The sequence below is a fragment of the Populus trichocarpa genome, chromosome 19 (genome assembly GCF_000002775.5).
Source record: "Populus trichocarpa isolate Nisqually-1 chromosome 19, P.trichocarpa_v4.1, whole genome shotgun sequence".
Lineage (NCBI taxonomy): Eukaryota > Viridiplantae > Streptophyta > Magnoliopsida > Malpighiales > Salicaceae > Populus > Populus trichocarpa.
In genome coordinates this window covers 8,619,054-8,631,505 of record NC_037303.2, presented here as the reverse complement: position 1 = coordinate 8,631,505, position 12,452 = coordinate 8,619,054, and the positions used below count along the sequence as shown (strand labels likewise).

General features: G+C 31.9%; 1 protein-coding gene across 2 annotated transcripts; it reads left to right on the top strand.

Annotated features, from left to right (window-relative positions):
- Nucleotides 1-2,456: 2,456 nt before the first annotated feature.
- LOC7491101 (disease resistance protein RUN1) lies at nucleotides 2,457-12,222 on the top strand. Of its 2 annotated transcripts, none has more exons than XM_024591280.2 (8): nucleotides 2,457-2,519; nucleotides 2,775-3,270; nucleotides 3,399-4,494; nucleotides 4,594-4,869; nucleotides 4,978-5,928; nucleotides 6,019-6,601; nucleotides 10,185-10,241; nucleotides 11,359-12,222. In XM_024591280.2, exons 2-8 carry the CDS (start codon nucleotides 2,780-2,782, stop codon nucleotides 11,448-11,450), a joined length of 3,546 nt encoding a protein of 1,181 aa, XP_024447048.1. In that variant the 5' UTR covers nucleotides 2,457-2,519; nucleotides 2,775-2,779; the 3' UTR covers nucleotides 11,451-12,222. The 2 variants fall into 2 exon arrangements, with proteins under 2 accessions (XP_024447048.1, XP_024447049.1); XM_024591281.2 differs by lacking the exon at nucleotides 11,359-12,222 and adding an exon at nucleotides 10,820-10,875.
- Nucleotides 12,223-12,452: the final 230 nt, after the last annotated feature.

The following is a 12,452-nucleotide window of genomic DNA, read 5'->3' as shown; positions in this document are numbered from 1 at the left end:
ATTGAACCACACATCTTAGAGCAAAGCTTTACTGGTATGCATATTGACTCGTAAATCATGATTCTTACAACTCCAAATCATTACGCTGGATGAGGTTAAAATTTATCAATTCTAACCGACCTTACTTGAAATGAGAAAAAGGTCATCTTTGTTTATTCCTTTCACTATTCTTAAAATATATATTCCTTGAAATCCCCATTTGAGCCTGGTAGAATTTTTCTTTCAAAAAAAAACCCTGACATGAATCACACCCCCATATTAATGGCAAATAAAATTGATAAAATTAAAAAACAATTAATGATGAGATCTTTTGTTTTACGGTGGAGAAGCACTTTTTTAAAAATTTGATTTGTTACTTTTTACTTGAAATTTTTTTTATGTTTTAAGATCGTTTTGATATACTAATCTCAATAAAAAAATTATTTGATGCAATTTCATAGCTTCCCCTAGGTGGAATCAAACCAACTCTTCCCCATTTTATACAATATTTGAGGAGAAATAAGAAATCATGTGTAAATTATACAAAATTTATTATTAATCATCAAGATTTATTGTTGATCATCAATATTGAATAATGGCTTATTTTATAATATAAATTATGTTTGAAATAAAATTAAAAAAATAATTAATGATGGAATCATTTGTTTTGTGGTGGAAAAACATAAAAATTTAAATTTTCTCTTTTTGTTTCAAATTATAATATTTTTGGTGTTTTAAAATCGTTTTAACATGATAGTATCAAAAATAAATTTAAAAAAATAAAAAAATATATTTTAAAGTAAAGATGATTTTGAAAAACAAATGTAAAATTGATTTGAATATATTATTTGATTAGTCTGATCATAGGTTGAGTCCACTACTTCTGCCTAGTTTCGTGGTGCGTGGTGCTTTCTCCTGCAAATGAATAGAAAGCATATCCTTTCTCTTTCAATTTCATAGCTAACTCTTTGTTATATGGCTCCATTGCTAATTAATCTTTACCGTCAACGGACCCCACTTGCATTTTAAAAAGGGCAATTTGAACATTTAAAAAACCTAAGAATTGGAAAAGAGTAAAGAAAAAACAAGTTGTTATATTGTAAGACTCATTTAATCATCATATTTTCTTTCTTAAATGGGCTCACATGATCCCATGCAGCAAGTTTCCATGAACAAGTATTTTGTAAGAAAGCATATATTTTCTCCTTACGGAAGGTGCAGAACTTTACTCTAGGAGTCTGAATTATTGATATTCTTTCCGATGCATAAATAATATGGAACCACTCGAAATAAATAATGCCCTTCTGAGACACCTAACAAACCCAGCTGTGTGTGTCTATAGGAACCACTCGAAATTCCTGGTTTCATGGTGCTTTCTCCCGCAAATGAATAGAAAGCAATTCAATATCCTTGTTTTCTGTGCAATTCAATATCCCGCGCATCAAGTGTTTGTAAACAAATGCAAAAAGGACATCAAGCAATTAAAACAAATTGAAGTTAATGAGCACTCGAGGGTTTGTCCTAGTGGTATTGGTGAGGAATTCCTTACCTCAACATTCAGGTTTGATTTTTTCTATGCATGTTTGTTACTCTTGTAGTGTCTTATCTATTTATTGAACTTGTAAGATGTTTAATAGATTTGGAAACTAGTCGTGATACGTGTAAGTTAGCCCGAATACCCGAGTTATAAAAAAAAATTGAAGTTAATGAATAGAAAAACTTTGACACGTTGACTGACTACCAAATTCATCAATATTTAACATTTGGTACAACTCAAATTAACTAGGAATTTGATTGGGGCTGGTTCAATGAATAATAATTAAACAGAAATTTATACAACTCGAGTTTTAGATAATTAAAAAATTAAACTATTAAAAAAACCTTAATTAAATAAAAAATCTAACATTCTAAATAAATAAAAATTCTAATAAACTAGTTTATTACAAATCTTTCACCATTAAATTTTCTACATTAACTAGGATTTCTCTAGTCTATTACAAACCTTAATTCAATATCAATGTTTTTTATGAATTGTAAATACAGTAATTGTTTACAATAAAATTAACTATAGGTAATTGTTTACTAGAAATTAATATCAAAAAATTAATAACCGTGCTTGTTCAATTAAAAAAACTTTAACTACTATGAAAAATAAATAGCATAACTTTTACTATTACATGAGGAACAAGCAGAGCTTTACTCTAAGAGTCTGATTGACCACTTCTTTTTCCACCTCTTACTATTTTACTTTAAAGTTTAAATTATTGATATTTCATTACATATTCTTTCCAATGTATATATAATTTGGAACCACTCCAAATAAATAAAGCCCGAAGTCAGACTTCCAACAATGCCAGCTGCCTGTGTCTACTACTTCCGCCTAGTTTCGTGGTGCTTTCTCCTGCAAATGAGTAGAAAGCATATCCTTTCTCCTATATAAAGAATACAATTAACCTCATTTCAATATCCTTGCTTTACTCTTTAGCTAACTTCTCTCTCCGATTGCTGCCATTTCATAGCTAACTCTTTGTTATAGAGAGGTATAAATGGCTAACTCTTCTTTGCTTATTTCTTGTTTTGATTTCATGTCTTTACCAATAACAATAATGTGAAAGCTTTATTTCTTTCATGTTTAACTTCAGTTGCTATTGTCTTATGTTCTGTCATTATTAAGCTTCAACCGTTGTATCATCTTCAATGATCACTTTACATGTATCTCTTGCTTGTATTTGCAAGAGAGTAGATACCTTCTGCAATTGCTCCGTTGCTAATTGATTGTTCCTCAAATTCTGCAGCTGCCATGACAGAGCCAGAGTCTTCTCGATGTAGACCTGAAGGGACCTATGATGTCTTCTTGAGCTTTAGAGGAAAAGACACTCGCAAGACATTTACAAATCATCTATATACTGCCCTAGTCCAAGCAGGAATCCACACTTATCGAGATGATGATGAACTTCCTAGAGGAGAAGAAATCTCCGATCATCTCCTCAGGGCTATTCAAAAATCAAAGATATCCATACCTGTCTTCTCAAAAGGATATGCTTCTTCTAGATGGTGTCTCAATGAACTTCTAGAGATTCTTAAGTGCAAAAATAGGAAAACCGGTCAGATTGTTCTTCCTATATTCTATGACATTGATCCTTCAGATGTGAGAAAACAGAATGACAGTTTTGCAGAAGCATTTGTTAAACATGAAAAGCGTTTCGAAGAGAAGTTGGTGAAGGAGTGGAGAAAAGCTCTTGAGGAGGCCGGAAACCTATCTGGATGGAATCTCAATGCTATGGCAAATGGGTATGCCTTTTTTCTCTAAGATTCACTTGCACACATTTATGTAGTCAAAATACTTTACATTTTTATATGTGAAACAACAAAATACTTAATTGAGTCGCTATCAATGACTTGCTTTTGTCTATGAGCAGGTATGAAGCAAAATTTATCAAGAAGATTATCAAGGATGTGTTGAATAAATTAGATCCCAAGTACTTATATGTTCCTGAGCACCTAGTAGGCATGGATCGGCTTGCTCACGATATTTTTTACTTTCTAAGTACTGCAACAGATGATGTACGCATTGCGGGCATACATGGGATGCCAGGAATAGGAAAGACGACTATAGCAAAAGTTGTATTTAATCAACTCTGCTATGGATTCGAGGGAAGCTGTTTTCTTTCGAATATCAATGAAACATCAAAACAGTTAAATGGTCTGGCTCTTTTACAAAAGCAACTTCTTCATGATATTTTGAAACAAGATGTTGCAAACATCAACAATGTTGATAGAGGAAAGGTTCTTATCAGAGAACGGCTTTGTTGCAAAAGAGTTCTTGTTGTTGCTGATGATGTGGCTCGTCAGGACCAACTAAATGCTTTGATGGGACAGCGAAGTTGGTTTGGTCCCGGAAGTAGAGTAATTATGACAACAAGAGATTCAAATCTTCTTCGTAAAGCGGATCGAACATATCAGATTGAAGAATTGACACGAGATCAGTCCCTTCAGCTTTTCAGCTGGCATGCCTTTAAGGACACCAAGCCAGCAGAAGATTATATTGAGCTTTCGAAGGATGCAGTTGATTACTGTGGAGGACTTCCTTTAGCTCTTGAGGTTATAGGGGCTTGTCTGTCCGGGGAAGAAAAATATATATGGAAAAGTGAAATTGACAAATTGAGAAGAATTCCAAAACACGATATTCAAGGAAAGCTTAGAATAAGTTTTGACGCACTGGACGGTGAAGAACTACAAAATGCATTCCTTGATATCGCTTGCTTCTTTATTGATATAGAGAAAGAGTACATCACAAAAGTGCTAGGCGCCCGTTGCAGTTACGATCCAGAAATTGATTTGAAAACTCTCCGTAAAAGGTCTCTGATTAAAGTATTGGGAGGGACGATAACCATGCATGATCTATTACGAGACATGGGAAGGGAGGTCGTTCGTGAAACGTCTCCAAAAGAACCTGGAAAGAGGACCAGAATTTGGAATCAAGAGGATGCATGGAATGTACTTGAGCAGCAGAAGGTAAGAGCTCAATGCATACACGAAAGCATACTCATGCGTATTTTTACTCAAACTTATTACAAATAATTGTGTGAAAGTAGTACTGATTTTGTTTTTTAGGGTACGGATGTTGTAGAGGGTCTTGCACTGGATGTTAGAGCATCAGAAGCTAAATCACTTAGCGCAGGATCATTTGCAAAAATGAAACGTTTAAATTTACTCCAAATCAATGGAGTACATCTCACCGGATCCCTCAAACTGCTTTCTAAAGTGTTGATGTGGATTTGCTGGCATGAATGTCCTTTGAAATATTTTCCATCTGATATTACACTGGATAATCTAGCTGTTCTTGATATGCAGTACAGTAACCTCAAAGAACTATGGAAAGGAGAAAAGGTAGGAAACATACTACAATCCCCAAAATTTCTCCAGTACGTAATTTATATTTACATGTTACGTACTTCTTATAATTAATTTTCATTATTTTGCTCTCTATTGTGACAGATTCTCAACAAGCTAAAAATCATTAATCTCAGTCATTCTCAGAACCTTGTTAAAACACCAAACTTGCACAGTTCAAGTCTAGAGAAACTAATTCTGGAAGGTTGCTCGAGTTTAGTTAAGGTACATGAATCAATTAAAAATTTGACGAGCCTTGTTTTCTTGAATCTAGAGGGATGTTGGAGGCTAAAGATTCTCCCAGAAAGCATTGGCAATGTAAAGTCTCTTAAGAGTATGAATATTTCTGGGTGTTCACAACTTGAGAAATTGCCAGAACACATGGATGATATGGAATCCTTAATTGAGCTGCTAGCGGATGGGATTGAAAATGAGCAATTTCTCTCTTCAATTAGACAATTAAAGTATATCAGAAGATTATCATTGCGTGGATACAATTTCAGCCAGAACTCACCATCATCTACATTTTGGCTTTCACCGTCATCTACATTTTGGCCTCCATCCATTTCTTCATTTATTTCAGCAAGTGTTTTATGTTTGAAACGTTCGCTGCCAAAAGCTTTCATTGATTGGAGATTAGTGAAAAGTCTTGAACTTCCTGATGCTGGTTTGTCTGATCACACAACTAACTGTGTTGATTTTAGGGGTTTGTCCTCTCTAGAAGTATTGGATCTATCAAGAAACAAATTTTCTAGCCTACCTTCTGGGATCGCCTTCCTTCCCAATCTAGGGAGTTTGATTGTTGTTGGATGCAACAATCTTGTATCAATCCCAGATCTTCCCTCAAATTTAGGCTATTTGGGTGCAACTTATTGCAAATCATTGGAAAGAGTAAGAATACCAATCGCGTCAAAAAAAGAACTATATATAAATCTACATGAAAGTCATTCATTAGAAGAGATTCAGGGCATCGAAGATCAAAGTAATATTTTCTGGTATATTAGTGTTGAGGACCGCAGTTATTCACCAAATAAATTACAGAAGAGCGTTGTTGAGGTACTTTTTCTTTCAATCTTTGTTGCATACAATTAGCACATATATTGATTATTGTCTAAAATCTCAACATTCCTTGAAATATGTATACAGGCAATGTGCAACGGTGGTCACATTTATCACTTTCATGCTGAGCGCATTCCTGGTGAGATGCCAAAATGGTTGAGCTACCGTGGAGAAGGATGCTCATTGTCATTCCATATACCTCCAGTCTTCCAAGGCTTAGTTGTTTGGGTTGTATGTCCACTTCAGAAGTCTGTTCACTATTATAACAAAAACACTCACATTATTACTATAAGAAATAAAAGCAACGGTATTCAATTGTTTGAATATAAACGAAGAGCAGCAACTGGGGGATTGATAAGATACATAAGTATAAGTGAAATGGCAATGGAAGATTACTGTGGAGATGACGAATTGGAACTATACATATATTCAGAGCCAAGAGGAGATGCAGCGCGCATCATTAAAGAATGTGGGGTTCATGTGATCGCAAAGAAGTCAGATTCATTTGAAGAGTCAGAAGTGGGAAGAAATATAGTGATGTCTTCACCACCGCCATATCATTTGCTTCCTCATCCACATTGTGGTTCAATTACGGCGTCGACACCAAAGCAATGGAGTGACTATTTATTTGCGAAGCTGCAAAAACATGACCTCAATTTAATGCTTCATGGTAAGAACAAATATTTCATCTTTAATTTATGAGATTAAATATTATCTTTAATGATTTTATTATTATTATCTAATATAAAAAATTAAATATCATCTTTAATAATATTTTTAGTAAATATTTAGAGTCTGATTGGTTTTATTTTTTATTCCTTGATTTTATGATAATATTTTTCTTATTCAATTTAAAAAATAAATATTATATTTAATAATTAGATAGAATCTCACTTAATTAAATCATTATTTTATTGGTAGCAACTTATGAGTCTTTTAAGCCAAAAGAATAGTAGGAAAAGCAAAAATTAGCAAGGAATATTTAAAGTTTGTTTGATTTTATTGTTGATTCTTTGATTTCTTGATAAAAATTTTAAATTCTTGAAAACAAAAATGGAAAACTTACTTGTTTTGATTTTTTTATTTTTAAAAAAATGAAAAGCGAACAATCACTTAAGTTTATTTGGAAAAACATAACCTCAATCTAACGCTTTATGGTAAGAACAAATATTTCTTTTAATTATTTTTATTTTATTCTATTTAATTTAAGAGATTAAATATTATTATTATTATTATTATTTAATTTAGAGTCTAATTGGTTTTCTTTTCTATTTCTTGATTTTATGATAATGTTTTTCTTATTTAATTTAAAAAGTAAATATTATCTTTAATAATTAAATCCATGGAATATCACTTAATTATATCATTATTTATTTGGTAGCAACTTATGAGTCTTTTAAGTCAAAAGAGTAGTAGCTAGGAAGAGCTAAAATTAGCAAGGAATATTTAGAGTATGTTTGATTTTATTTTTTATTCTTTGATTTCTTGATAAAAAATTTAAATTCTAGAAAACAAAAATTGAAAACTTATATGTTTTGATTTTTATTTTTATTTAAAAAAAAAGCCAAAAATCACTAACATAATTTGTTAAAAATTCACTTTAGTTCACTTAGAAAATATTGAAAACTGATTATTATTAATTTTACATGAAAAACAAAAATTGAAAAAAAAATTATATTTTATTTCAAATTCTATATTTTAAAATAAAAATGAAAATGATGTGATATTAACACTTTTTATTATAAAGTAAGTTTCTTAATTAAAAGTGAAGGGGATTTGTTTGTAATAACAAAATGCATATACAATCATGCACGTTTAACTTTTTTCCCAAACTTGGAAGTTCTATTTAATGCTATTTGAAATCTTTTCCATCCAATTTGAAATTGGACAATCTAGTTTAGGGGCGGAGCTAGAATTATTTGTTAGGGAGACCAAAAAATATAATATTTTTTTAAATTTATTGTACATGAGTTGTAAAAATAAAATAAAAACTACATGATTTAATTTTATTTAAAGAACGTATTACAAAACATATAATGATCTTTATACAAGGTAAGAGGTTTAGAGCAATATCAAAATAAGTCAAAGCGATGAAGTTAATTTCATCTTCATAATGTATCCATCACTTTAATTTTGTTGGTTTTTGTACCTATCAAAATATAAACATAGAAAGTATATAAAAAAACATTAGCTAAAGTGAAGCATTATTTATGTTTATTAAACTTTGAAATAAAATAAAAAATAATAAAGAATGATTCTTACATATTTATTTTAATTGTGCTCTTCGTTCTTTCATAGAATGGAAATCATCGATTATCATATCAATTGTGAATCTTTCAGCAATTTCTTTTTCTATATAGACAATCAAATAATTTGCAAGAAAATCATCCTCCATCCGATTGCGAAGTCTTGTCTTAACAATCTTCATCGCTGATAAAGCTCGTTTAGTAGTTGTTGTCGAAACATGAAGAGTCAAGATAAGCCGAATCAACCTGTCAATGAGTTGATAAACTGTTGATTTTTCTGTTTCAACCAATCTTTGACATAAATCAGCAATCGATGACACATTATTCCCCATGACTATTTACAGTAAATTTTTATTTCCCCCAGATTCATTCAAGAACCCTAGCTTTCTAAACTTCAGAAATTCAATCAATTAAGGACTTTAAACCATTAAAATCAGAACAAAAGTCTTTAGAATGCCTTACCAAGCAACTATATAAACTCTAAACACTACACTATTGCCAGAGTCTTATGGCAAAGCTCACAAATCGAGGAAGAAACATGGTAAAGAGAATCAGAAATGAGGCGAAAATTTCCCAACTTGTTTATAGACTCAGGTACATCACTCAAATTTCAAGGACAAAATTAGGAGGGGATAATGTAAACCCCGGTTGAAAATTAGGCAGAAAAGCAATCTAAGTGCTTGTAGAATAGATTTATCAGAAGTACTGAATAAGCATTAGAACAAATCAAGTACGAAAAAAATAAAGAAATACAGAAAAGTGAATAAAATATTACTAGTAGTGAGTTACCTAGAAATAAAATTATCAATATGTAAATAAATGAAATTCAAATTCACTCGGGTAAAAAGTTTATATAGACAAATACCAGGATCCAGGATTTTTATCTCGGGAACAAGAAATTTATTGTTTGGGACATGGAGGGAATTTGGTAAATAGTTCATATATATATATATATGGTGTTCGAGCAAGAAGAAGAAAGAGAGAAAAAGAAAGAGGGGAAACTACCATTTACATGTGAGAGAGATAAAATGGTAAAGGAAATATAAAATCTTAAGAGGAGATCTTGAGGGAACATTAACAAAGCTTATTGAGCATTAATTGGAAGGAAGAAAAAATCAAGTGAAGGTGAATAGAAAAGGAGAGGGGAAGTTCGACCAAGATTAAAGAAGAAAAGGAGTTGGAAGCTTAAATTGGGTAGTGTTTAGAGTTTAATTACTTGTTTGGTAAGGCATTCTAAAGACTTTTGATCTGATTTTAATTGTTTAAAGTCCTTAATTGATTGAATTTTTGAAATTTAAAAAGTTAGGGCTCTTGAATGAATTTGGGGGAAATAAAAATTTATTGTAAATAGTCATGGGGAATAATGTGAAAGTTAGAGTAATAGTGGTCGGCCAATGATGAGAGTCTTTCAATCTTGTTTTATGCTACCCTGTTAATGCTTTATACTCCATGATGTGAATTAATGAATAATGTCAACAGTAGAACTATTTTTCTAAATATCTCTTTACAACTTAAATTTCATGGAGCACTTGTGTTGATTCTTGAGATTGTGTGAAGTATTACTGCCATGAAAATCGATAAATGAATGGATGTCTGATGAGGAATATAATTGATTGCTGGTCCTTATTAGATTTTGTATGTAATGGAGTTATGAGTCGTTAATAATTCTTGAGAGATGTTAAATTGGTGGCTAAAATCCATGAATTCAACAAGACTGTTACAAAAGATGAGATATTTAAGACAGTAACAGATCAAATAGTAACGGTTCGGGTTTAGATAGTAACAATTGGACTTTCACATGAATACTATATATATATATATAAACTGAGTCGTGCAGACACTTGCACGTTGATATACTAACTTTGAAAATATACATGATATGTGTCTGTATGTTATGATGAGGAAATGAACATGTACAAAAAGTAATATATGTGTAATGAATGAATATGGATTCTCTATAACATTCGGCTTGAAGGGATCATGACTAAAGACTTCCTTGTGATTCAGGAGGAGCGACCAGGATTGGATCTTCTGTTGGAGGAGGTCACGAGACAAGCGGAGCAGGTGCGTGATTTTCCCTCCTTTTTGCACTTATGCAATTTAAAGTTTTTCTGGTGAATGCAATTATAATAATGTCATGTTCAATGTAAATAAGTCTAGCGTATTTACAAGATTAGCTTTGGCTAATGGCATCCGTGATAGGATTGCTGGGAGATGAATTACAAGATTAGCTTCGGCTAACGACATCCGTGATAGGATTGCCGGGAAATGAATTACAAGATTAGCTTTGGCTAATGATGTCCGCGTTGGGACACCCGGGAACAATCGACAAGACTCGATTTGTAAAGGATATCCGTGTTTGAATGACCTAGGGGAAATTGATAAATATAATTGCCTAAAAATATCCAGGTTGGACTATGCAAAGTCACCCGGTTCATACAAGTAAATAAGAGTATTCAAATTAAGGAAATGCAAATGAGTTTTAATTGGGTTTAAATGTTTTACAAGCAAATTTTAAGTTGATTGTTAGAATTCCTATGGATTCGATAGAAAAATTTATACTTCATTCGTATATATTACATGATCATAAATATATTTTTTATCAACATAATGGTATGCTTACTAGGTTGTTTGTATAACAGGTCCATCAAATGTCCAAGGAGATCATTAGTTTTAGGACTCCACTTTATTAAGCTTATGTAAATATTTAACTTAAGCATAATGGTATTAGCGCATTTATGCAATATACTTTTGTGTAAACCTTGATATATATAAAAGTCATAGCTCAGCATGTAGTACATTAGTTATCCTGTAATTAACCCTTTTGAAATCTTTAAGAATACTTATTATGTTTTAAATTCTCTCTTTACATGTTAGTATCCCTTTTTCTTTTAAATTTTATAATATGATTTGTGGGCTATAAGTATGAGGTGTTGAATGTTGATGATTGAAATAAGGTGCGGAATTATGGGACCTTGTGATGATGGGTTGATTGAGTAAATTGATAGTAGTCGATAACTTGGGATGTCCTAAATGCAAAGGAAACTCTGCTGAAATTTTGGTAGAATTCATTACAAAAAAAAAATTACCCTCAAATTAAGAGCATATGTTGGGAACTTTTAGCGTTGATAAAATCATACAATTGGGACTGTTACGTAATGTGATATACTTGTGAATTTAGGAGGATTCACAGGGGGAGTACAACAACAACAAGGAAGCGCACAAATTAAGCATCGGTGGCAGGTAGTTGTTCCATGCCTATACTCTCCTTAATTGATAATAAACTTTGTATTCAAATTTATGCTAGAGTCAATACTTGTGAATATGGCCAAAGAAAGAATAGATATGGTGAAATGGATGTGGATCGAAATCTAATTTTTGGTTGTAGACTCATGGACTTTGATTTCGAATAAGGACCTATATGAAAAACCCAAAACGACCACTGTTGGACTTGATTAGCCGATCTCCAATAGGGGTGGCTAATGATGTTGGCAAAAAAATTGTTAACATCAGCATGATCTTGATGAAATTATAATGAACGTTGAACTTGATTAACTATTCATAACAAGAATAGTTAATGATACCGATGGATAATGTTGGTATTGGCAAGCTCATAATAACTTAATTAGCTTCCTATGGAGGAAGTTAATGATGTCAAGAGAACTTGGCATCGGCATTACCTGAAACACCTCCAAGTGAGATGAAAGGAATTGATTGATTATTTTGGGTTGAATATAGTCAATGGTACTGACCGATTAAGTTGGTGTTGGCATTACTAAGGATTTGATTAGTCGATTTGGGTAAAGGCGACTAATGACACTAATAGGAGTTAGTAGTGTCGGCAGCGACCCCCTCACAACTTGGGGTAGGGTAATGAGATGGGTGTATCCGACGAAGAATAATGTTTAATAATTGAAAAGAAAATCATATGTGGATTGTGGAAGGATATGCTCTATATATAATAAAGGAAGCGTCAAATGTGTTCTTCTTTAGTGGATCAACCATGTTTATGCCCGATTAAATGGGTACTTGCATACATAGATACATGTAGTCGTCACCCTCCATTATTTTCTTGTGTTTTATTTATTTAATATAATTATTCTCATGTTTTAATGTTGCAGATCCTTCTCATTCACGTCAGGAGTAGTGTCATAGATGTTTAGTTCTTTTTCATGAATTAGGAAATTAACTATTCTAATTCTTTTATATGAATTAGGAATTTCATGTTGTTAATTCGTTTTGTATGAATTACGGGTTAGCATTTGTACTTCTTTT

Coding starts and splice junctions, on each gene's coding strand:
- LOC7491101 (XM_024591280.2), top strand. CDS start 2,780: ATGACAGAGCCAGAGTCTTCTCGATGTAGACCTGAAGGGACCTATGAT. Junction 3,271..3,398: donor CTCAATGCTATGGCAAATGG/GTATGCCTTTTT, acceptor GTCTATGAGCAG/GTATGAAGCAAAATTTATCA. Junction 6,602..10,184: donor CCTCAATTTAATGCTTCATG/GTAAGAACAAAT, acceptor CTTGTGATTCAG/GAGGAGCGACCAGGATTGGA.